The sequence below is a fragment of the Drosophila santomea genome, chromosome 3R (assembly GCF_016746245.2).
Source record: "Drosophila santomea strain STO CAGO 1482 chromosome 3R, Prin_Dsan_1.1, whole genome shotgun sequence".
In the NCBI taxonomy this organism is placed as follows: domain Eukaryota; kingdom Metazoa; phylum Arthropoda; class Insecta; order Diptera; family Drosophilidae; genus Drosophila; species Drosophila santomea.
The window spans coordinates 26,591,949-26,615,823 of NC_053019.2; the positions used below are offsets into that span (position 1 = coordinate 26,591,949).

The following is a 23,875-nucleotide window of genomic DNA, read 5'->3' on the forward strand; positions in this document are numbered from 1 at the left end:
CCGAAACACTTTCAAGATTCTCAATTGGGAAGTCCGTGACGTAGCTGGAGGTGTGTGTGTGGGTCTGGGAGTGGGTGGTTGGGCGGCGGGCACGCGTGTGAGTCGCGCCTATAAATACACGAAAGTAAATCAAGTGACTCGGGCGATGTATTGATAAAAGAAACCAGCCACTTGACTTTAATTGAAAGTTAAAGAACATTGCAAACCGTAATTAAATATCATTAGATAATGTCCCCTTTAATAAATCAATTTAATCCGTAGACAGCTAGGTGGAAAATTTTGGAATGTGAATCATTCTGGTGGTCGAACTCCTCACTCAATAATACCCTTCAGGTAGTTGGTGTTTTTGATGATCCTGAAATCAGTGCGCAGCTGAATGAATTGCCGCACCACCGACTTGTCCAAATAATTCTAAATAAAGCAGGGTGGATACAAATGCTAACGTAAGACAATCGATCAAAATCAAAGACACCGCACACTTACCAGGGTGTCACCCGTGCAAACTTCTTGAAGGTTTTGGGGCTTAACGAGTAGTAAATTGCACAATGCATGCAGTATGTCAAACAGCTGCGTAACCAGCGGACTATCCAGCTCGCGAATGCACTTGCGATATTCGTTCACGTCGCAGATGGCGCACATGGCGCCAGCCGTGTTAAACTGCATGGTCTGCAGGTGATCGTAGATCACTCGGTGCAACCGAGTTCCAAACTCTGTAAGAACATTCTGCAAATTCTCACCGTCAACACATTTTTTAATCTGCACAATCACTGGCTGCAGATTCTGCACGACTTGTAGGCACGCCTAGAAGAGAAATATAATTAGTTTTAAGAATGCATGGAATTTGAACGAAATTTCTATCTTACCGCTGAAGAAATGGTATCCACGTCAGTTTCCGGCTTGTAGTCGGTTTTCTTTTGTTCATATTGCAAATGCACCTTGACCCAGCCAATAACAGCGCTGATGGAGCGGTCCAGACCCTGGTCCAGCTTGGTCTCGATTTGCTCCATCAGAATACGCTTTTTAAACACATAGTCCGAGTACTTAGGCGTATTACTAGAAATGAATATATTATACATTTTATAAAACCTAAACAAACAAAGTTCTAACATACCTCACACATGGTATGACTGATGTGTGGCACAGCTTGTCCAGCAGATGAACAATGATGTTCGTCTTTTGCACCACATCAAAGAAGTAGAGCTGGGGAAAGACCCTACCCTCGGCAAGTGGCACTGCCTGCAGACCCAACTCCAGTGCGTAATCCACGTGCTCGTGCATCAGGAAACGCAGAAGGATATCGTTCAGCTTTATAGCATTGCCTGGTAGCTCAGTTTCGTTGGACAGCAGACGACAGCGCTTAAGCGACGCCTTGGCCTCCTGCAGCATGTTGATGGCCAGCTCCTCAGACAGAAACGTCTCCCCGCCATAGTCCTCGATGGCAGCAATATTAATGTTGGCTCGCGTGGCTATCAGCACCTCCATGTTTCGGCGAAAGCCCTTAGTGGTTGCAGTCTTTTGGTGTTTCTTGCTGGCATAGAACTTATCCAGCTCTGTGGAACACTTGGCTGTCAGGCACTTGGTCTCCATTTCAGCGTAGCCGGCCAAATGCTTCATAAAAATCTGCTGTGTCAGCTTCTGTAGCAAGTCGTCGTCGATGGTGGACATGTAGATTTGAAGATCCGTTGACAATTTCAGTGTGCTGCAATGTTTTTGTGAAATGAAAATAATAAAATTTTGATATTTAACGTAACCTCTGAATGACTCACCGCGAGTATAACTCATAAAGGGTCCGGAGGTATTTCTCCTCGTCCTTTTTGTCCTCTAACTTAGTCATGGCGTACTGGTGCAGCTTCAGTTGATAGATGTTAAGTATGAACTTGGACATAACCTGCTGCGGATTGGCAAACACCTTCTGGATTATTTCGTAGTGATGTTTGCACAACGGAACAATGCCTATAAAGATGTCTTTGCCGCTGTACGGTTGCATTTGGCTCTGCTCGATGTAGGCGTCTACACACTGGGTGTAACCCTTGAATTGGGACAAGATCTGGGCCAGTGTCTTCATGCGCTCGATGTCCTCGCTCTTCTGGGCGGTGGCAAACTCTTCGATCAACCGCCGCTCGACTTCGTCGTATTTCTTTTCTATTTTCCTTTTGGACTCTGCAAAGTTGCCGGGCGGCAGATCCTGCGAGATAGCATAAAGCTTTTGAATTACATCAGCGGCCTCACTTAATCGTGTGGCATCCGCAAAAATATCGTTGACAATCACAGGGCCAGCGGCCAAAAACTCGGACATAAAATTGAGTAACTTTTGGGCCTCCACTGAGCGACTGCGTGGAGTGTTCACATTCTCCAACTGCTCGCCCAGGTGCATGATCTTGCCGGCCACCGAGTTGATTTTCTCGTCCAGCTGGCCGAACACATCAATGGCCGTTTGGTGACGTTCTTGGAGCTTGCCAATCTTTTTGGCGTGCGACTCCTTCTCCTGGCGCAGCGACTCCTCTAGCCGTTCGCACTTGCTCTGCTGCTTCTCCTGCAGGATCTTCAGGTCCTTGATGGTCTGGATGAAGGTATCGTGCAGGGCCACAGGATGAAAGTCCTCGCTGTTTTGCAGCTCATTGTTGGTGCGCCAGGTAAGTCGTTCTATGAACTCGCCCACCTCAAAGGGTTCCTGTTGGTCATGATTTATGATTATTAACCAAAATCAATCCTACATGACCCGTATGACTCACCTGTTCAAACTCCTCCATGTATTGCGATAGCATTTTAATGTATTATAAAGTTTTCGAATTTTTATGATCTGATTTAGTAGGCGTTTCTTTCGTGCTTCTTCTTTCTATATTATTGTTGCTTCCGCTCAGCTGTTGCTGTTAAGGTTGCCACATTTCTCACTTTCTTGCAGCTGGCAATGTCGCTCGGTTTGTTTACGTTTTTGTTTGCTTTCTTGGCCAAAAATTCAAATCTTTGGCGCTTGTTATATAAGCAATGTTATGTTTTTAATTAAGTAAAATAAAAGATGGATTTTTATGCTTGCTGATCTTAATTAAATGTTTATTATAATATGAATGCGCGTCTTACTTATTGCCTCGTATCAAAACCATTTTTTTTTACAACAAATTGCAATGTGCTAAACAAGTTAAAATTTCAAACATTAATATTTTGTATAACCTTTATAATTATTGCGTGGAGTCAGCGATTTATTAAACCTTAGTTACAGTTTTGAACTGAATATGAAAATATGAAGAACCAATAACTTTGTTTTTTTTTGTAAATTTTCTGTGCGGGTTTTCCCCAATAGACATTTGCTTAGCGAAGGAAAGCTAGTTCTTAATTGTTTTTTACAAACTGCGTCTGCTGCTGCTGCTGCTGCTGCCGCGGCTACTGCAGTTGATCCTGTTGCTGTTGCTGCAGGTGCAGGTGCGGATGCGGATGTGGGTGGGTGAGCGTGTGACCGACGCCGCCGGAGGTCGACGGCAAGTCCAAGGCGTGCGGCACGATGTTGATGGCACTGGCGGTGCTGGCCGAGGAGGCCAGATCCACGGCCGGCAGACGCACTCCGTCCTCGAATTGAGCGCCGCCGGCCAGGCTGTTCAGCACATCCGGAATGGAGGGCGTGTCCACTAGCTGGTGCAGGTTCTTCAGCTCCGTGGAGCGTAGGCTGGCCGATAAACTCTCACTCGATGCCAGCGATGTGGATAGCGGTGAGTTGCGTTCAATGGATGATGCTATGTCTGTGGGAGAAGGCGCTATCAAATATTTCTTAGCTTCGGAGAAGCCCGCTCACTCACCAGTTCTGTCCGTGTCCGGGGAACAGGTATTGTGACCTGTTGTTCCTTGCGGCTGCTGCATCATCATCATCAGCTTCTCCTCCATCTGCATAATAATCTTCTTTTGCACGTCATACTTCTTGTTCACGGACTGTCAGAACGACGAATTGAATGTTTAATAAAGTTTTCTTTTCAAATAAGTATGTGATTTTAAAATTCAGCTCTACCTTAAACTTTTCTTCGTACTCATCCTTGACGGTGCTTAGAAGTCGCTTTTGCTCCGTCATGGCCTTCTCGCTGTTGGCCAGCTGGGCCTGCAGGTCGCTGATCTTGTGCTTCATGCTTTCCAGCTGTGATGTCTTCTCGTCCAGGCTGTGCCTCAGTTCTAAATAAACAAACACTGAATGATTAAACATCCGTGTGATATAAACAATAAATAGGCACCCTTCAGTTCCAGGTTGCTGCTCTCTTGCAGCATTTGCAGTTCCTCGTCGCGGGCCCTGAAGTTATCGATCTCAGCCAGACGGTCGCGGCAACGGACTTGCACCTCACCCATGATTATGAACTCGGCCTCCAGTCGTGCCAGCTCCTGTTTGCACTGCAGACCAATGTCCGCCTGCTGTTGGGTATGCTGAAGCTCGGTTCCCAAACTGAAGACCTGTCCACGCAGAGACTCCAGTTCATAGTTCATCTCCTTGTGGCGCGCCAACTCGCTGGTGAGTCGCGTCTGCAGGTCGTCGTTGGCCTGCCGCAGGCATTTCTTTTCCTCCAGTTCGTGCTGGTACTTAGCCCTCATCTCGCCCAGCTCCTCCTGGTGGATGTTCTGGCGCTCGTTGGCCAACCGAATAGCCTGATCCATTTTGCTTGCCAGATCCTTGTTCTTCGCATCGAAGTTCTTAAGCTGCTCCCTTAACCGATCCCGCTCCATTTCCAAACTGCGCTTGTCCCTGCTTCGACCCATGAGCCGTCGATTGCGTTCTGCGTGAATGGATCGTCGGTAGCTCTCGTATTCCAGCTGTAGGCACATCAATTGACCCTGCTCGGCGTCAAAGGTCTCATTGGCCTTGATCGCATGCTTAATGTAGTCGTCCAGAATATCTTGCGGGTACAGAAGGTTCCTCTCATAATCGATTCGCTGCTCCTTGCACTCCAGCAGAAGTTCAATCAGCCAATTCTCGTACTGCGCCGGAGCACTGTCCAGTCCTTCCACCGTCTGAGTGGCTGCATGGGTGCAGCTTCTAGCCGGATCCTTAGGCGCCGAAATGGCCATGTTCCGGCCGCTCCTCTGCAGGCGGCTGCCAGTCTTTTGCGTATTTCCATTCTCCGCTCTCTGTCTATGGGCCGCACAATCGGCCTCGTCATCATTCTCCTCCAGGTGCTGCTGCCGCAGTCCGGCCAGGGCCGAACAGGATTTGGTTCGTCGCATTGGGTTCTCTGCCTCAGTACTCCAACTTGCCTTCTTTGCCGCCGAACTTCTGCTATCCGCACAGGAACCATTTCCACTGTAGCTTGCCATACGATTGCGGCGCTTCTTTGCCAGCTGGTGCATGGATCGGCTAGTCGGCATATGAAGTCCACCCACACTGCAGAGGTTACGGTCCGTCTCGTTGCACTCGCCACAAACTGCAGCGACCTCCTGGTTGACAGATGGATAGACGGAACCACCGACAAGGGATAATTCGGAGTTAATTTCCGGGAGGCTGCTTGGACACGGTGCGTTGACAGATCGCTCCACGTTATGCCGGTCCTGGATGACCTGCGACAGGCGACGGTCGTAGGCAGTTCCTCTGTTGACCTCCAGGTATGAGTGGCTGCTCTCCTCCGCCTCGCGAGAGACATCCGGGAAACTGAACTGACTCTGCTGCTCCTTGCGCATGGGTGAAGAAGGCTGGCTGACGGCAAAGATAGCTCTCACTGCATGGGAATTCACCGCACGGCCCGGCTGTTTGATATCCCTCATATCCTTTAGCGGCGTGGTTTCCGGTGTGGCCTCCACAGCAGCTTCGGGCGGTGAGGAGCCTGTCATGCCCACCATAAGCTGCGAGTTCATCGTCGGTTGGAGTGGCAAAATAAACGACGTGGTGGGTGTCAGCGGTATGCCGCTACTGGTCGTGGCAATCTCGTTATGCGGACTCCAAATGGGACCCAGTTCCCCACCAGAGGCAAACGAATCGAAGCGGGTATAGATATTCCTCGATTGCTGAAACTCTCTCAGCTGATAGCTGTAGTCCGTATTCGAGGTGTTTGAGGTCATGCGACTGTATCCAGGCGTCATGGGATACGCATAGCTGCCGTCTTCGTTGCTAGTCTCAGGCAAGAGAACGGGCAGCGATAGGTTGGCGCACTCCACAACCACGTCATGCGGCTCCATCTCCTTCCAGCGCGTATTGTTTACCTCAGTCTCTGGCGTGGCCGTCACCAGCATGGGATGCACTCGCACAGTGTTCAATAGCGGCTTGATTGTGTGCTGAAAGATGCCTCCGCCGTTGCCCCGCTTGATGAACTCCACCAAATAGGCAATAAAGCTGCACGGATACATGCCGTACAGGCGGTGGAACAGCATCTGTAGCCCCAACTGCAGGTGGACAAGCTTCTCGTCCGGCAATTTATTGCTATTCTGCAGCTTCCACGAGGCCAAATGGCCGAACACCTCAAACAGATCGTTCAGAAAGTTGGGCACAGAGTTCGGTATGATCGGCAGCAAGGTAATTATGCACAACAGGGCGCTCATCAGCGGAACTATCTCCTTCTCGTGCTGCAAGGGAAATGAAAGTTAAGCTGAATCCGGGCAAAATTGTAAACACCCCCAAACGCACCGTCAGCAGCTTAAACACGCTCTTGATCAGCCGGTGTTTCTCGATCTTGTACAGCCAAGTAGGGTGATGGCGCACAATGAAGCAGAACACCTGGAGGCTCTGCACACGGTGCTGTGACTGCTTGAGGCAGTCGTCCAGCTTGTCGAAGATGTAGCCATCGTGCGGTGCCTGGGCTTTGACCAGTACCTCCAGAATGCGCTGAGATCCGGTTTTAAAGAAATAGTCCAGCATGAACTGCACCAGCCATTGCTCCTTGTCTATGGAATGGTATGGGTATGTTGGAATAGTGGGCATCTAAAGCGTAGCTAGCGAAGACTTACTCTGGGATAGCAACTCCACAAGTTTGCGCTTGGCCTCCTCGTTCTCCAGCGTCATGTTGGACTCCAGGTCGCCAATGATCTTCTCAATCACCATGGCGGCGGATTTATTGGCTTCCTGTCGCTGCGATTGATTTTTCCGCCCGCCCTCGGTCGACTGTTCCTGCTCCTGCTCCTGCTACTCCGCTCCTGGTCCTTCTACTCCACTCACTCGTCGTCGTGGTTGTCTTTTGCAGAGCTGCGTGTGCTTTTTCTCGTCTTGGTCGCTGTCAACTGGAGAACAAGTGTTCGCATTGAAATTTCGACTGCGTTCGATGCACTGCACTGTGGTGTCGGTTGTGGAGTAGCCATTGAAAATGCTTACCTCTGCTAAACTCATATTTTTTTACATGTTTGTCTTGCAAATGAAAAAGGTTATTTTTTTGTGATATTCCTCTTGCGCTGTTATCGCCAGCCAATCGATGGTTTTGTCTGGCAACGCCGCCGGCGAATGTCCGGCAGCTTTGGCCGCAATCAAAACAACATCAGCTGTTTTGGCGCAACTTTTCGCCGATTCCGTTGCGAATGTTATAATCGTAGTAGAATAATGCATTACTCAATAATCCGACGACTGGCAACGCAGCCAAAGTTAGCCAATGTTCCCAAAAGGCAAGTATGTGAAATAGTATTATAAGAATGCACTCCAACACTCTCTACTACAGAAAATGGAAAAGCGTTGTGGGCTTAGAGGTGCACGCCCAGATTGCCAGTGCGTCCAAGCTTTTTTCCGGCAGCGGCACTTCTTTTGGAGCACCACTCAACTCGTCGGTAGCGTATTTTGATGCCTCCATACCGGGAACGTTGCCAGTGAGAATAGGAACTTCCACTTGAGACGCACTCATTACATTGCATCCCTGCTTACAGGTGCTCAACAGAAAGTGTGTGGAATCCGGCATTAAGACCTCGCTGGCTTTGGGATGTCGGGTGAACGAAGTGTCCATGTTTGACCGCAAGCACTACTTCTATGCAGATTTGCCTGTAAGATTTCATATTCACATATAACCATGCTATTATTAATAAACTTTTCTGCCCAGAATGGCTACCAAATCACACAGCAGCGTGCCGCTTTGGCCAATGATGGGAGAATGACCTTTCCCGTGATAACACCAGGCAAGAAAGTTTACTACAAGACTGCCAAACTACTACAGTTGCAATTGGAGCAGGACAGTGGGAAATCTCTGCACGATGATTATCTGAAAAGAAGCTTGGTTGATCTCAATCGTGCTGGACTCCCTCTAATGGAGCTGGTCTTTGCTCCAGATTTGGAAACGGGCGAGGAAGCGGCATCGCTGGTCAAGGAATTAATACTGATACTCCGGCGTCTGCAGACATGCAGTTGCAAAATGGAAGGCAAGTTAAAAACTAATTGTTTTTCCTTTCCTGAAACCGATTAACTTGCATTGTAGAGGGTGCTCTCCGTGTGGATGCCAACATATCCATTCACCAAGAGGGAGATCCCTTGGGAGTGCGCACGGAAGTAAAAAACATCGGCTCGGTTCGGAGCATCTCGCAAGCAATCACGTATGAAATTAATAGACAGCTGGAAACTGTGGCCAATGGCGGTGTAATAACAAATGAGACTCGCAACTGGGATGCGGAGAACCGGCGCACAGTGGCCATGCGTGACAAAGAGGTGCTGCAGGATTACAGATTCATGCCGGAGCCAAATCTGCCACCCCTTCATGTAAACCTCAAGCCTGGATCAATTTCAACAGAGGATTTACTTTCAGTGGCTGCTCTTAGCGAGGAAATTCCAGAATTACCAGAGGACACCAGACAACGTCTGATGGAGCAGCACAACCTGAATGCGGAAACCGCCATCATCTTAGTGGTGCGTACTTAGAATTATTATTTTTCAAGGACTTTTTAATTTGATTCTGATTCCGGATTCCATTCTAGAACGAACCCATCCTGCTGGAACATTTCTTGAGCATTTCACGTAGTTTAAGTGATTTGCCCAACAAAGTCATTTACAATTTTCTTATACACGATTTGTTGACCTACTGCAACAAATTAAACTTGGATGTGGAGGATTGGTAATACTCGGTGCTAACATACCTGAACCATTAAATAATTTATTATGTTCATCTTAATGTAGCTCCATAAAGGCTGACGACTTAAAGGATATTTTAAAGAGCTTACATAACGAGCTGATTAACCTCCAGGCAGCACGACAGCTGGTTGAACTGCTTCATAATAACCCACATGCGAAAGTCAATGAGGTAAGTCCCGTCTAATACTCCGAATGGCTGCGATTACACACATTATCTACCCATCACAGCTAATTGAACGGCACAACCTGCAGCAGATCTGCAGTCCGGACGAGATCGAAAACCTGTGCCAGCTGGCTATCGCCAACCAGGTGAAGGCGGTCCAACAGTACCAGAAAGGCAAGGCAAAAGCTTTGTTTGCCATCGCAGGCGAAGTTGCCAAGCTGTCGTCCCAAAAGGCCAACATGAAGTTGGTGGTGCAGTGTCTGGAAAAGCTGTTAAAAACCACCAAGAAATAAGAGCACTGGGCGAAAGTTGTGTTCATTAGAAGTGTGTTTCGCTTGTATATATTTTATAAAAATGCAGTCGAAGAATTGCACTGTATATAGGATTAAATATGCTAAGTATTAAATATAGTTGCTTTGTTTCGTGCTGACTAGTTCGGTGTTCTGGCCAATATGTAAATGCAAATGATGTAAATTGTCGTGTGATATATAGTTCGGTGTTCTCCCTCGTTCAGGGAGAATCGGAACTCGTGACCCATTAATGCATAAATATTTATGTGGAGATGTAAGGATGTCATTATCGCTGCGACTGGATGGAACGCACTATATTCGATTGTCTAACAGGGCAGACAATGAACAGCTAGAATTGTACTAAGGCAAACGAGTTGAAATGCACGTGATGATTAACTCAGTTGCGTCTGGAGGAGTCCAGCAAGCCTTTTTCTAAATAAATGCAAATGGCAGTGAGCGTTACGTCTTCTTGGCGGGATCAAATTTAACCAAATCTTAACTTCTCATTACTCTAATCGCGATCATAGTCCCGGCAGGTCGACGGCGGCAGGCTCATTGAAACGGCCGAATCGAGACTGAAATGTATGATGTGTTAAGGTTTTGGAATAACAAATAAGAACGTCAATCTCACCGCCGACTCTCGCTCTCCAGGAGATGGGGATCCACCGGGTGTTGGGAGACATTGCGCAGGGAATCTCCCAGTGTGCTCCTCAAATGCTGCATTTCCCTATTGGCCTTCGAGCTGCGCAGAATGTACTGCTGCCGCCGTTTGGCCTCCTGAGCCAACTGCTCGCGCAGCATAGAGATCTGAAAAGTGGAGGGTACATGATGTAGATATTATTTACTTTACTTTCAAATGTTCCTAGGCTACGTACCTGGTTCTCCAGGCGCAGCACTTGTTGCCGATGCGACTGCTCCCTGGCGTCGAGCAGCTTCTCTGCGTGCATCTGAGCACTGCGATAGCGATCCCCATCCAAGCCATCATGGCACTTGGCGCTGTCGTTCATGCGAGCCTTGCAGCGCGCCAACTCGGACTCCTTCTCCGCCAGCAGCGTCTCCAGGCGGCGCACCTTGAGTCGCAGATCGCGCGTCTCCTGCTCGATTACACTGTGATCCAATCCGCAGTTGAAAGAGCCCCCACCAGCAGTGCCGGCATTGCCGCCACCCACATCGTAGCGGTTGGAGTCGAACTCGCCGGACTCAGCAGCGCCACCGTAATAGGAGTTGGACTTCTCAGCTCGATCGTAGGCATTTCCGCCCGAAAACTTGCTCTTGCGGTCGCATTCCAACTGTTTGACTTTGTCCTTTAAACAATTGTATTGAAAAATGTAATGAATTAGAAGCTAGGTTGAACCAGGACCGACAACACTGCGTGTACTTAATTTATAAACATAAATCACGTATACGCCCAGTGAACTTTTGACTTTTCCTACCTGCAGGGTCTGCAGCTTGCTGCGTAGCTCCGACTTCTCCCGCTGCGAGGACTTCAGCTGCCTGCTGAGCTCCTCCTCGCCATTGCCGCCTCCGTTGCCGTTTGTCAGACCCTTGTCACCGCCACTCTCCTGGTTCCACTTGGCAATCCGCAGTTGGGACTCCAAGGCCGAGCGCTGAACCTCCAGATCGGTGACTTGTTCCTGCAGCCGCTGATTGCCATCCAGCTGGGCCTGTTGGCTACGTCGCAGCTCGTTGAGATTGGTCTGTGCGCTGTCCAGGCGTTCGGTGAGGATGCGCTTCTCGTTCTCGGCGGTCTGCAGCGACTTTTGCACCAGCTTCAGCTTATCCTCGTTGGCCTGGGAACAGTGACCCTGCTCAGAGAGCTCCTTCTGCAGCGTCTTGAGCTCGCCCCGCAGCTGGGTTTCACTCACGGCGGACTTCTGGAGGCGCTCCTTCAACTGATCTACGGTGGTTTTAAGGGCGGTACAGCGATCCTCCAGTTGGGTCAGGGCACGGTTTTGGTTCTCCAGACGCTCAGCCATTTGACGAATGCTGCAGTCCTTCTCCTGCAGGGCCATCTGTAGCCTGGTGAGGTCGCCCTCCATGGCAACCCGCTGCAGATCGAGTTTGCTGGCCCGGCCCTCCACCTTGGCCAGTTCCTCCTGCAGCTGGCGCTTCTCGTTGTCCAGTTTGGAGCACTGCTGTCGGCTCTTCTCCAGGCGTTCCTCGTTCTGGCCATTCTCCTCGGATGTGGCAGCCAGTTGCATCTCGGTTTGGGCCAAACGTTCCCTTAGCATCTGGCACTCATCGTTGCGATGCTTGAGCTTCTCCTCCAGCGCCTGGATGGCGGAGATCTTCATCTTGCGGTCCGTTTCCAGATTGCTCTTCTCCTCCTGGAGATTCCTTAGCATGGCCTGCAATTTGCCCAGCTTGGCGTCGCATCGCAGCTGCTGTTCAGCAGCATCTTGGAGCTGCTTCTTTGCTGCTCCCAGTTGGGACTTGTAGTCATCCTTCTCGCGCTCCAACTGAGCCACCTGGTGCATCAGGTTGCGGACACCCTTCCTCACCAGATCCGGGTCCACATCGATTGGTCCATCCGGACATTGTGAAGTGCTCCGGTTGTCATAGTCTCCGCAACTGCGAGACGGACTGAATCTTCGCGAGGGACTCAGCAAACGATGTGAGAGATTCACACTGCCGTCCACTTGGATGCCAGCGATCCTGCGCAGAGTGTGAACCACCGATGATAGCTTCTGTTCGGTGTCCCGCTTGTGTAGCTCCACGCACGACAACTGCTCATCCAAAGCCCGGATGCGACCTTCGGCGCCGCCCAAACGGGCCTTCAACTCCTGAATCTGCTGGGTGGCATCGGCCAGGCAGACCTCCAGGTTGTGCTTCTGATCCTCCAGGCGCTTCTCCCTACCACGACCCTCCTCCAAGCGCTGGGCCAGCTCCTGCTCTCGGGCATGGAAGCGATGCTCCTCCTGGTTGTTCTGACACCGAGCCCTGCCCAATTCCTGGCGGGTGGCACAAAGATTGGCCTCGAGGTCCGATAGTTGCTTCTTAATCTGGCAGAGCTCCTGCTGGGCCCGCTCCTTCAACTCCACCTCGGCAACCAGCTTGCACTGCAACTCCTTGCCACCCTCGTCCTTCTGGGCAAACTCCACTTGAGCCTTCTGCAGCTGCGCCTTGGTAGCATTCAGATCCTGGGTGGTCTTTGTGAAGTGATTCTCCGTCTCCTTCAGTATGGTGCTCAATCGCGTGCGTTCGTTCTCCAACGAGTTCTTGGTGTCCTCCAGATTGCTAATCTTCTGCAGAGCCTCCTCGATGGCGCGTGCCTGCTCCCGCTTGGCGCTCTCCACGCGCTTCACGTGATCGCGCAGCTCCTTGTTGCTGCCGGAATACTTATCCCGCTCGATGTTGCTGTCCGCCAGTTGCCGGCGACAGTCGGTCAGCTCCTTGCGCAAGCTGTCGATGAAGCCCTCACCTGCAATAGGGATTTTAGATTAAGATGATGGTGAATTTCTCTACAAGATTAGATGCCCCGAAACTCACCCTCTTTGGACTTGCGCAGTGCATCCTGCAGCTCGTTGTTGGTGCCCTCCATTTTGTCCTCCTTCAGCCGAATCTCCATCTTTAGCTCCTCACTCACACGACACAAGGACTCGCGCTCCTCCCGCAGGCTACTCAACTGCAGCTCCTGCTTCCGGATGCACTCCTCCAACTTAATCCTACAGAGCAAGTAAACATAAATATCTGGAAATGTAAATGTTTTTAGTATCACCCACTTGTGCTCCTCCTCCTTGGTGCGCATCTGCACCATCTCGTCCTTCAGCTGGGCAATGGCCGCCCGCTGCTTCTCATCCCGCGCATTGGCCTCCCGTCTGCTCCGATCGAGGGACTCCTGCTCGGTCTTCAGATCCCGGGATACCGCCTCCAAGCGCTCGGCCACCGCTTGCTTATCCCGGTGGGCAATCAACAGGGCCTGCTGCTTCTCGCTCTCGGCCCGGATCAGTGCCTCCTCGTGCTGCTGGACGAGGCTCTCGAGATGGGCCTGCAAGGTGGCCAGGCGCTCCTGCAACTTCTCGATCTCATCATCCTTGGCCGTTTGCAGCGCCTGCAGGGCCTGTTGCATCCGCTTCTCGAGGGCATTCCGCAACTGTAGGATCTCCTCGCCATGTCGCTTGGCCGCCTCCTCGGCACAAGCCTGCAGATTGGCGATTTTCTGGTTGAAGTCACTCTCCGCCGCACGGGCAGCGTTGAGCAACTGCGTCTTGGTCTCCTGGGCCTTGCGCTGGCACTGCTCCAGCTCCTTCTGCAAGCGAGCCACGTGATTCTTGAGGCTCTCCTCGCGCACCAGAGCCTCCTGCAGATCCCGCTCCAGCTGACTGCGTCGCTCCTCGGTGGCCTCCAGTGAGGTGTTCGTATCGAAGAGCACCGACTCCAGGGACTCCTTCTCCGAGCGCAGGGCTGCGAGGAGTTCGTTCAAGCGATGGGTGTCCTTCTCGTGCAGATCGATGACCACCTGCTTCTCCTCCACATCCTTCACCATCTCCTCCAGATTTCGATTCAGGCGACTGTTAGTTTCGGTGGTTTGCTCCAGACGCTGGCGTGTCCGCATGAGTTCCTCATTCAGAGCCTCCTTCTTGCGACACATCGCCGTGAGCTGATTGTGGATGTCACCACGATCCCGGGTGACGCAGGCCAAGTCCTGCAGGATTTTCTCCTTCTCCAGCTGCAGACACTTAAGCTTCTCGCCAGCTGACAGATTGTCCGTCTCCAGTTCGAGTCGCGCCTTGTCCAGTATGGCCAACTCCTTCTTTAGTTCTCCAATTTCATTGCACTGATCGACGGACTGAATGCGAAGCTTCTTGCGCTCCTCCTGTGCATCCTGGAGGCAATTCTGAACGCTCTTCAGCTCATCACTGGTGGAGCAACTGTTGTTGGATAGCTTCTCGTGCTTCTCCTGCAGATCGCACTTCTCCAGCAACAGCTTGTCCAGATCGTACTCCAGATCGGACTTTTGTTTCTCCAGCAGATTGATCAGATTATCGGACTCGATGCGCTGCTGCTCGAGTAGATCACGGTTCAGGCTCACTCGATTGAGCTCCTCGCGCAAGGATATGGTCTCCTCACGCAAACGACTGCTGCGATCTTCCTCGGACCTGTTGGGATTCCAGATGTTTAGTGGCTATAATCTAAGGGGTGTACCCTAGTTAATACCTTAAATTCAACTCGGTTATGTTCTTGTCCTTCAGAATGCGTTGAATCTCCAGCTCCACCGCCTTTTTGTCCTCCTCCATGGAATCGATGCGCTTCTGCAGCTTTCCACAGTTCAGCTGCATCTTCTCATAGTCGCTGCTCAGGTTCTCGAACTATAAGAAATTATATAAATTGGTTAGGTTACTCGCATTATATAATTATGGAATACATTTTTATAATGTTGTTTAACGCCATTTTGATATAGACAAGCTCTATACTATTCCCGATCCCAGGCAACCCATTTAGAGATACGAGATCCCGGTACTGATGAACGTAGCCCCTTGTCATTTCCACTCACGCCGGCTGCAAATGCAATCTTCGCAGCCATAATTTGTAACTCATCGCAGACATGGCATCACCCCGGATTTGAGTTGGAAACATCATCATTATTATAATTATTATTGACAATCTACGGCGTAATCAGAGGCAGACGCAGACTAATCGAGTTATCAACGATCCGCCCCCAATCCGCCTTGACATCCACACGCGGAAAAAACCAGATATTTCTTATTAATTAAGAAATATTCCAAAGAACTTTGGATCCCTGAATCGGAACCTCCACAGAATCCACTTACCGCACTATTGATGTCGGCTCGTCCCATCTCGGATTGCTGCTTCTGAACGCGGATGTCGTCCAGTCCGCGCTGCAAACTCTCCCTTTCCTGCAGCAGTTCCGACAGCTTGGAGTTGCTGCTGTCCAACTTCTCGGTGAGCTGCTGCATCTTGGTGGTCAGCAGCTGTTTGGTGCCCTCGCTGGTCTCCAGCTGCGACTTGGTGCTGCGCAATGTTTCACTGCTATTCTGGAATTTCACCTGCATGTCGTGGAGCGCCAGTTGGTATTTGTGGAGCGCCGCCTGGACGGCTGAGATGGTGCCCTCGGCGAAGGCTTGAGAGGCGCGTGTCGAGTTGCGACGCGGTGATTTCCCACCACCACCACCACCGCCGGCGGTGCTACCTGCTCCACCCGCCACGGAGGCGGCGTCACGCGTCAGGTGCATGTGCTGCATGACACCGCCGGTGACCTCGGCGTCCGCCTCGCGATCCGCGTTCTCGGCATCTTGAACGACGGCCTGCGCAATTTCGCGCATGGAATTGTTCAGTCGCTCGATCTCGTCGCTATAGCGACTGGCCAGCGCTGCTTGGGATTCCGCTTGGGCGCAGCGATCCTCCAGCTTCTTCAGCTGATTCATTAGCTCCAGTAGTCGCTGATCCCGCTCCATGATCTCGTGCCGGGCACTCTCGTACTGCACCTTCAGCGTGGCCAATTGATTCTGGAGCTCGTCGTTGCTGCGCTGCGATTGCTTCAGTTCCTCATCCGCCGCTCGCTTGGCCTGCTGGACGGCAAAGGCGACCGTTGCATTGGAGCCACTGATGTCCTTGCCCACGCAATTGATCTCTTGACCCATCTTGGCCACCTCAGCCTTCATGGCCGTCTGCATCTCCTTGAAGGATCTCTTCACGGCCACCACTTCGCGCCACATCTTCAGCAGGCGATTGTGCTCGCTGTTGTAGTAGTCCTTGAAGGCCTGCTCCTCCTCCTTGAACTCATCCTCCTTGATCAGCAGCTCATCCCGCAGACCCGCCCAGTCGTTGGTCAGCTTCTGCAGGTCATTGGTCAGCGCCTCGTTGGTGCGATTCGACTCCTCCAGCTGCTGACGCAGTGCGCCGTTCTGGGCGAGGATCTGCTCGCAGCGCTGGTGCTCCTCCTCCAGTTTGCGGCACAGTTCCGCCGCTCCGCCGCCAATGCCACCGCTGCCGGTGACCAGGACATCGTCGACATAGTCGCGACTGCAGCTGGGCGGCGGCGAGTCCAGTGAGGAGCTGCAGGGCAAGCTGCTCTGCCCCAGAGTCAAAGAAGTTGAGCACTAAAAAACAAGATGGGCATGAGCTACAGTATCCTTGGATTTCAATTGATTTATTTCGGAATGGAATTGAATGGAATATGTTGGCATTTCAATGATAACTGCAATCACATTAGCCTGTGATCCCCAAATTATAAATCAAATTGATTAAATCGAACAATAATGATATTACTCATACGCAACGTTGCCCTTAAGCAATTAAGAACATTCGTACCCAGCTGCGGAATACTCACCAGCACTTGGTTGGTCGGACCGGTGGTCAACTTGGGTCCTGCTCCCGCCGTCGGCTTAATGGTCTCGTGCATGCGATCCTCCAGGTCGCTGCAACGCTGGCGATACTGCTGGATCTTCGACTGCAGTCGGCTGACCAGGTTGGCCTGGTTGTGCTGCGCCTGCTTGTAGGTGTCCAGGCGGCGTCGATAGCTATGCGACTCGTCGGCCAGCCGTTGGCGCAGCTCCTGGTTCTGCCGCAACAGGGCCGATGGATCTCCGCCGCCGCCGCTCACTCCTCCTCCTCCTCCTCCGGCGCCCGGCGGACCCGGACTCATCATCCTGGGCGTTAGGCCGCCCGCAACGGAGGCGGAAACGGAGGCGCCACTGGCCGAGGGGTCACGCCCACGCTGGGTGCGCGAGAAGGGCAGCCGGGAGGCGGTGCCCGGTGGGTGGGCTGTTCCAGCCGCCTGAAGGTCGACGGCCGATGGGCAGGGCGTTTGCTTGAAGTTATCGCGATACGCCTGCATCTGCGAAAGGAGTTGGTTGGGATGAGTAAAATTTCTGTGTTGTGGTTGGCATTGCGTGCAGCCGCAAAAATCACACGAAACTTGTGTAGTCTTGGTATAAGCACAACGCTCTACCCTCTAAAAAATTTGAAATATTTTTGTATCATAGAAGAAGTTCAGTTCTAGTATAAGTAGATTTAAACTAACAGATTAACAGCGTTTGATTTCACTCAAGACTGTATACGATTGATTACAGCTTATATTAATATTTATAAACATGATTTTATACTCATTAATGCTAAGCTTTCGCTTAACCCATCAACCCCTTCGTTGATTTTAAAAGGGGTATTGCCTTTATGAAGCGGAAACTTTCTGGCCAAAAGTTTGGCGCCTCGCCTACGCTGCAGACGGACTCGATAAGTTAGTCCAAATTGATTTATTAACTTGTTCCGGGCCTGGAGTCAGTCGTCATGACAGCTCCACCGAGGTGATGTTTCCTCGCCAATAAACAAGCTCGGCGCCCCATCTCCACCTACGCCTCCTCCTTCCTCCTTCGCAATAGTCCAAGGATCCCGGCCAGGACTTCTCTCCATTACGTCCATACATTCGAATGATATTTTTGGGGGGGCCCACTTGAGGAAATTGTTTTTGGAATCCGGACGACACGCATTGCACAGTCTGTCACCAGGACAGCAAGTGTTTGTGCCCACCAACCCCGTGCTACCGCGTGCTCCTCCAATCCGTGGCCCAACTCCACTCCCCCGTGAGCCATAAGAATTTCCTTGTCCTCTTATTTATTTTAATAAACAACATTTCCGCCGCTGTTGAAACTTCCTTTGACACGAATGCGTCTTCTAATTTTGAGCTCCTTATGCTCCGCTCCCCATCCTGCCCACCAGTGCACCCAGTGATTCCCCCAACCATTGCCATCCATAACCATAAACGTATAATAATAATATCCTTGATAGTGCGACTATGATTTGGCATGCAATCTGCTCCATGGCGCTTCTACTTTCTATTTTAGTTCCCGATTTGCTATCACCAAGGACTCAGTCAGATGGAGGTCGTGATTGAGGTTTATAGGGAAAATGGGGGGAAGTCGTAGCACATAGAATGAATCATAGGTATATATTCTATTAACTAATATTTCTTGAGTAAGAACTTATTCAACCCAATTCACTTACTTAAGGATTTTTTGAGAATTACTCAAGACATTCAAAGTTCTTCTAAGGTCTTCTTTAAAACAGCCTTAAAGCATTCAACTTTTTAAGTAACAAATCTCAAGTCTTTCTCAAAAAGTTACATTGGTAACAGGAATCCTTTTAGTTTATTCTAATATTCCAGAATTTAAGGGTTTGTTCTTTTAATTCATAAATTAACTCGTGTTTGGTATTTCACTAACTTTATCTAAACTATTGAGCTCCTATTCTTAAACAATTAATCCCACAGCTAACTGCAACTTACTTTTCACTGGCAGTGAATGTGGTATTCCAGCTAAATCCTTGAGGCACTTGCTTTTGTTTCTTTCACTTTATTATGTCCAAATTAAGACCGCGCACTAGACACTGTTGTTAACTGATTGAGCTCCAATTGAATACTCATCAAGTTATCACGGAATCCTGGCGCTCAAAGCCTGCTCCTTGGCTCCTCCACTAGCGTGTCCTGCCTGGTGGCAATTGACACAAATTTGCGGAATGCGGAAGCACTAACGCAACTAACGCTTTTGTTTTTTTTTTTGGCCAGGATTCGAACTGTCTGCGGACGCGGAACTGAGCCAACTGAGCGCCCAGTGAAGTTGCCAGCAAGGAGGTAGAAGAATGGAGCAAGTCGCTGGGATTCCCTTTTCGAACTAACCGCCATTAGGGCCAGCTCCGTCTGGAGACCCACTGCAACCTGTGAAGGGGTGCATGGATGGGACTGGGGCAGAATAAACATTGAATTAACAAATTCCCGGTTACCAGCGGCAACCGCAATTGATTACGGAAAGAGGAGCTCACAATTATGTTTGGCGTGCGAGCGAGCAACAATCCAAAATGCAAATGCATATTGCTCCGAATGCGGTCGGTCAAATCGGTCGGATAGCGATATCGATGGGGTATATAGTGTATAGCTGGTGGTGGGTGGTGTCCCAGGTTCGCCTGGTCACATGGCCAACTTCATGCCCAACTGCTTTTAATAAGTCAACCAGCAGGGGCAATAATTTGAGATAGCACAGGTGACTCTGTCGATGCGATTAACCCTTTTCATGATTTATTTGCGGTGAATACAAATGAGCTGCCATGAATAGTTCAACCCTTGCTTATGGATATTATGCTAAGCAATACAGGAATAAGAACTAATGGTTCCACAAAATGGGAATCATTAAGAATTCTGGAATTCTGAAGATACTGCGGAAGGAACCTTCCGATCTTATCATAGTTTTATTCAAACATCAAGCGCATTTCCACCGTGTTACAAAATCGAAAAGTGCAAACCTGGTTGGCATTATCAACAAAAGTCACGATCGCTTTGAAAATACCTCGCTGAAAGCAAATGTCAAAATGTTTCCTGGCTCAGGTTGCGAATTCTATTGCGACGGTGGACTCCTGGGGTTATCGCCATCGTGCCATATCACAGAACTGCATACTCATGCCAGCCACACGGCATTCGCCATATATAAATAGTAGTAGGTACATAGGTGAGACGGCTATTTCCATGGCACAGCGACGACGAAATAATGCCATGAAATAATAATTTCAATTTGAATATACATATATATATATATGGAATATATGGAAATCCAAACACGCTTATCAGGCCCGCTTTGAACCTGATCAGCGACCTTGGGCAGGAGGAGGAGATATCAAAGTGCCAGGTACACAGAATGCGAATGCCTTCCATTAGGCACTCGTGTCCGCCGTACAGATGTGGAAATCAGACTCGCGTACAACTATGTAGACTCTCAAAGTCCGAAGATTGGTTATGCATTCGCCCATTAAGGTGTTTTGTTTGCCTCACTTTCGGTTTTTAATCTAAGCTCTATACTAAGTGTAGGTGTGAGATTATTGCCGAGCATAAGTTTCTTCATACAGTAGACCCCCTTATCACCTTATCAGCAGCAGCAATGGGATTGAATACCAGGCCAAAGTCCCGCCGGCGACAAAAGTGGACCTGCAATGCATCGATCGTGTGCTATCCCCGAACTTACCATGCAGATCCTCGGCACGGACGGAGATTTCCCGGCTCTCTTGGCAACGGACGCCACCTCCACATCGATGGAACCTTCAAGCGGCGACGATGATTTATACCCGATTGCCAAAAAAAAAAAAAATAATAATAAATCTCAGACATACGGAGGAGAGCGGATCATCCGGAGAGTTGGCGACAATGAACATCACGTTCGCCAACACATTGTTCGGCTGATCAGGCAATTTATATTGCTACACTGAGAGAGTTCTAGAGTTCTAGAGTCATCCAGATTATGGCGACGCTATTTTATAATCCCATCGAGTTGACTAATCTTGATTTGTAATGCTGTTACATGGTAACTAATCAATACCAATCAACAAGTAGTACTTTGAACTTGCAGAGTTGTTTAAGAATTATGAATCTTTCATATAAACCGAAAACCGAAAGTCTAGCCTGGCAACTAATAATAAAATTGTGATAAGCCATTCAGCATGGACAAAAAGAAACTGACCTACCAGAAATTAACGAACTATTAAGGTCACTATTTTGAAATACGCAGACTTTAAACTTAAGGTTTTTGTGTAGTGTCTGAATCTGATAGTGCTATTTATAGGTCTTTCAATGGAGTGATTACCTGATGGACTCTATTTCCAGTGGCCATAAAAGTAGTGCAATTAACTAATCAGTGTGATAAGATCCAATCATTTCAAGAACAATTTGCTGGCTAATTATTAGTTTGTGGCAGTTTTTCTGACAGTGCACAAGGTATAGAGACAGGGATTGGCCGATGGACATGTGTGTCTGGGGTGGGTTATCAACGGTCGCGGCTGCATCCCATAGGTTTAAAGTATAGCTCCTATTTAAAACGCGATTTAGTCACAGTTCGGATTTTGCCAGCAGCAGCAGCACGGCAGCGATAATCGTTGATTACAAACGGCGTAGATAATACGGAATACGCGAGTGAGCGAGTGAAGAAGATGTCCCAGACCCTGGACGATCTGCTGTTGCGCCAGGAGCACGCCCGGCAACTGCGCCAGGCCACGCGCTCCAAGTTCCGGCGCATCAACTCGCTGGATCTGATACCGGAGCACCCCAGCCAGTCGGAGGAGGAGGAGGACAAGGACTCCCAGACGGCCCACAAGCACTTTGTTACCCTCAGACGCCAGCGCACCGCCGATGGCAATCTCCTGAGGCATCAGTTTCAGACGCAGTCGCCACCAGCACAACCCAATCTGGGCACCCGAGTCCTGCTCTTTGGGCCACAGTTGCTGATGCGCCTGGTGCTGACCATCCTGAGATACGTCCTCTACATACCCCTGTCCATTGCGGCGCCCAGCTTCTGGCTGTCCGCCCTGCTCTGGATCTTTTGGAAACTGCTCCGGGTGCCCATTGCCCTGGTCAAGTGGCTGCTGAGTGGCGAGGAGGAGCTGGGCACAGTGCAGCGCCAGAAGACCATACTCCTCAGCTGCGGCAGCACCATACAGACGCTACATTTGGCCAGGAATTTCTACGGTTCCGGCGCCCGTGTGGTGGTCTTTGAGTTCGAGGGATTGTTCGGATTGGCCAGATTTTCCACAGCGGTGGATAAATTCTATTTGGTGCCACGGCCGACGGCCAGTAATCCGGATCAGTACATTGCAGCCCTGTGCCACATAGTGAAGAAGGAACGACCATCGGTCTATATACCCGTGTGTGCCACCAGTCCGGCGTACTATGATTCCCTGGCCCGACCCCATCTGGAGGTGCTGGGCTGTGCCAGTTTCATACCTGGCGTGCAGGAGACCCTGCAGCTGGACGACTGCCTCCAGCTCTTTCAGAGATGCGAGCAACAGCAGATGGCTCTGCCAGCACATGTGGTGTTGACTGCTCCACGGCAATTGCAGCAGATCTACGAGAGCGGATTCGTTGGCAGCTATAGAAACATACTGATGGCCGCCGGAATGCAGGGAGTTCTGGAGCGGCACAAGTACATACTGCCCAATAGGCGGGCGGAACTGAAGCTGAACCAGCACGAGATTAGCGAGCGGCAGCCGTGGCTGGTGGTGCGGGATCAGCCGGGCTATCATCACTATGTGACCTGCACCACCGTCAAGGATTCGCGGGTGGTGGCCAATGTGAGTTGTCGGGTGGAGCATCACACCAAGAATCTGATACCAGTGCCCCGGGATGATGAGGCGCAGATAGAACTCTGGTTGCGCTCCTTCTTTGCCAAGGTGCGCTTCCAGAGGCCCATCAATGGGCACATAAGCTTCCGGCTGGTCAAGAGCCCCGCCCACGGCGGTCAGTTCGTGCCACTGGGCACGCGACTTGGCGTGGCCCTGCCCTACATATGCCACAATCGATCGCATGCCCAGTTGCTGTGCCGGGCGATGAAGTGCATCCACAGGCGGGGACTGCCCGAGGACGATTTGCCCAACTGGAGCTGGTCGGCGCTGGAGAGGAGCACCTCGACCACGGCGCTGGACAAGCGAGAGGCACTGTTCGCCTACTGGGATCCGTTGCCCTATTGCGCCTACTATCACTTCCAGCTGCCCCTGGAGAACGTGAAGCTGTTTTTGCAGCGCCGGAATCGCAGCGCAACCAAAAGCTTATCGCCGCGCATCACGGTGCCGGTTCATTGAACGGAGCCGCCGGAGCTGGAGCCACAGCATCAGCATCAGCATTAAGCATCAGGCATTAAGCATCGCAACAGCCGCATCTAGCATCCAGCATCCAGCATCCAGCGTCAGGCGTTTCTTCAGCGAGAGAGATTACACAGACTGATCAATAATGGAATATATATAGAAATCTATATGGCATATATATATGCATATTATGCATATATATATTTGCATTCTATAATATTTCTTTTTTTTTGTTTACGCCAATGGGGTTCAACATCCATCTAAGAAGATTAGGCCGTTAAAAAACAAACGTGTACCGCTCACACACACACACGCACACCACATACACACATGCACGAATATAGATTTTATACCACAATATATTGTGCAATAAATAATATTTATATTTTAATGGCCCATTTGACTTAATTTTTTACTTGGAACTCAGCTTGGTGGGTGGCACTTTTTTGTTTTGCGATGTAAAAATTACTTGATAGATTAATGAAAGCCAACTATTTTGGATTGTTTCTTCAAAAATCATGATGGTTATTATTATTAGAATATTATATGGTCTTAAATAGATTTGGTTTTCTTTGATTACTTCGTTTGTAGGTAAGCACTTTTATAACTTAAGTTGAAGACAAGCTCGTTCTGTTTTACTGAATTACTTCATTAGTTATACATATATCACTATTTATTTATTTATAACAGAAGATCTGCAGATAACTTTTTTACACCTTTAATCATATTTGCAGCACATATTTGTATATTTTATTTACCCATCTATATTAGTAAGCCGTTGGTAAACTGCATCTGGCTGAATATTAAACACGTTGCCGTTGTTCCTTGTTTAAATACACAAACCGAACTGACCAGACGGCT

General features: G+C 49.8%; 5 protein-coding genes across 6 annotated transcripts; 2 read left to right on the forward strand and 3 right to left on the reverse strand.

Annotated features, from left to right (window-relative positions):
- Positions 1 to 211: 211 nt before the first annotated feature.
- On the reverse strand, positions 212 to 2,861 carry LOC120452461 (exocyst complex component 5). Its single transcript, XM_039636692.2, has 6 exons — positions 2,733 to 2,861; positions 1,767 to 2,671; positions 1,112 to 1,699; positions 864 to 1,053; positions 484 to 801; positions 212 to 411 (listed from the first exon to the last, which is right to left on the reverse strand). Exons 1-6 carry the CDS (start codon positions 2,763 to 2,765, stop codon positions 313 to 315), a joined length of 2,133 nt encoding a protein of 710 aa, XP_039492626.1. The 5' UTR covers positions 2,766 to 2,861; the 3' UTR covers positions 212 to 312.
- A 186-nt stretch (positions 2,862 to 3,047) lies between these two features.
- LOC120454376 (hamartin) lies at positions 3,048 to 7,387 on the reverse strand. Its single transcript, XM_039639613.2, has 7 exons — positions 7,265 to 7,387; positions 6,904 to 7,173; positions 6,584 to 6,840; positions 4,212 to 6,522; positions 3,995 to 4,152; positions 3,789 to 3,918; positions 3,048 to 3,731 (listed from the first exon to the last, which is right to left on the reverse strand). The coding sequence occupies exons 2-7, from the start codon at positions 6,995 to 6,997 to the stop codon at positions 3,379 to 3,381; spliced, it is 3,303 nt and encodes a 1,100-aa protein (XP_039495547.1). The 5' UTR covers positions 6,998 to 7,173; positions 7,265 to 7,387; the 3' UTR covers positions 3,048 to 3,378.
- An 11-nt stretch (positions 7,388 to 7,398) lies between these two features.
- LOC120454378 (glutamyl-tRNA(Gln) amidotransferase subunit B, mitochondrial) lies at positions 7,399 to 9,585 on the forward strand. Its single transcript, XM_039639615.1, has 8 exons — positions 7,399 to 7,548; positions 7,602 to 7,746; positions 7,804 to 7,917; positions 7,974 to 8,289; positions 8,346 to 8,770; positions 8,839 to 8,975; positions 9,038 to 9,161; positions 9,221 to 9,585. The coding sequence occupies exons 1-8, from the start codon at positions 7,487 to 7,489 to the stop codon at positions 9,446 to 9,448; spliced, it is 1,551 nt and encodes a 516-aa protein (XP_039495549.1). The 5' UTR covers positions 7,399 to 7,486; the 3' UTR covers positions 9,449 to 9,585.
- Positions 9,586 to 9,721: 136 nt separating this feature from the next.
- Positions 9,722 to 21,120, reverse strand: LOC120454375 (rootletin). 2 transcript variants are annotated; one of them, XM_039639611.2, is made up of 11 exons: positions 20,555 to 21,120; positions 20,410 to 20,483; positions 16,737 to 17,243; positions 15,217 to 16,506; positions 14,603 to 14,754; positions 13,168 to 14,544; positions 12,935 to 13,110; positions 10,879 to 12,866; positions 10,321 to 10,749; positions 10,077 to 10,252; positions 9,722 to 10,020 (listed from the first exon to the last, which is right to left on the reverse strand). In XM_039639611.2, the coding sequence occupies exons 2-11, from the start codon at positions 20,410 to 20,412 to the stop codon at positions 9,957 to 9,959; spliced, it is 6,162 nt and encodes a 2,053-aa protein (XP_039495545.1). In that variant the 5' UTR covers positions 20,413 to 20,483; positions 20,555 to 21,120; the 3' UTR covers positions 9,722 to 9,956. The 2 variants fall into 2 exon arrangements, with proteins under 2 accessions (XP_039495545.1, XP_039495546.1); XM_039639612.2 differs by lacking the exons at positions 15,217 to 16,506; positions 16,737 to 17,243; positions 20,410 to 20,483; positions 20,555 to 21,120 and adding an exon at positions 14,811 to 14,852.
- Positions 21,121 to 21,247: 127 nt separating this feature from the next.
- Positions 21,248 to 23,405, forward strand: LOC120454379. The gene has a single exon (XM_039639616.2). It carries the CDS (start codon positions 21,368 to 21,370, stop codon positions 23,009 to 23,011), a length of 1,644 nt encoding a protein of 547 aa, XP_039495550.1. The 5' UTR covers positions 21,248 to 21,367; the 3' UTR covers positions 23,012 to 23,405.
- Positions 23,406 to 23,875: the final 470 nt, after the last annotated feature.

What these genes read in the sequence shown, in the direction of transcription:
- LOC120452461 (XM_039636692.2), bottom strand. Translation starts at nt 2,765, where the DNA reads ATGCTATCGCAATACATGGAGGAGTTTGAACAG. An exon ending in CTTTATGAGTTATACTCGCG is followed by an intron (nt 1,700 to 1,766) that starts GTGAGTCATTCA and finishes AAAACATTGCAG; the next exon opens with CACACTGAAATTGTCAACGG. An exon ending in TGGATACCATTTCTTCAGCG is followed by an intron (nt 802 to 863) that starts GTAAGATAGAAA and finishes TTTCTCTTCTAG; the next exon opens with GCGTGCCTACAAGTCGTGCA.
- LOC120454376 (XM_039639613.2), bottom strand. Translation starts at nt 6,997, where the DNA reads ATGGTGATTGAGAAGATCATTGGCGACCTGGAGTCCAACATGACGCTG. An exon ending in CAGCAACCTGGAACTGAAGG is followed by an intron (nt 4,153 to 4,211) that starts GTGCCTATTTAT and finishes TTGTTTATTTAG; the next exon opens with AACTGAGGCACAGCCTGGAC. An exon ending in AGTACGAAGAAAAGTTTAAG is followed by an intron (nt 3,919 to 3,994) that starts GTAGAGCTGAAT and finishes TCGTTCTGACAG; the next exon opens with TCCGTGAACAAGAAGTATGA.
- LOC120454378 (XM_039639615.1), top strand. Translation starts at nt 7,487, where the DNA reads ATGCATTACTCAATAATCCGACGACTGGCAACGCAGCCAAAGTTAGCC. An exon ending in TTAGCCAATGTTCCCAAAAG is followed by an intron (nt 7,549 to 7,601) that starts GCAAGTATGTGA and finishes TCTCTACTACAG; the next exon opens with AAAATGGAAAAGCGTTGTGG. An exon ending in CACATGCGAAAGTCAATGAG is followed by an intron (nt 9,162 to 9,220) that starts GTAAGTCCCGTC and finishes TACCCATCACAG; the next exon opens with CTAATTGAACGGCACAACCT.
- LOC120454375 (XM_039639611.2), bottom strand. An exon ending in ACCAAGGAGGAGGAGCACAA is followed by an intron (nt 13,111 to 13,167) that starts GTGGGTGATACT and finishes CTTGCTCTGTAG; the next exon opens with GATTAAGTTGGAGGAGTGCA. An exon ending in GCAAGCTGCAGACCCTGCAG is followed by an intron (nt 10,750 to 10,878) that starts GTAGGAAAAGTC and finishes AATTGTTTAAAG; the next exon opens with GACAAAGTCAAACAGTTGGA.
- LOC120454379 (XM_039639616.2), top strand. Translation starts at nt 21,368, where the DNA reads ATGTCCCAGACCCTGGACGATCTGCTGTTGCGCCAGGAGCACGCCCGG.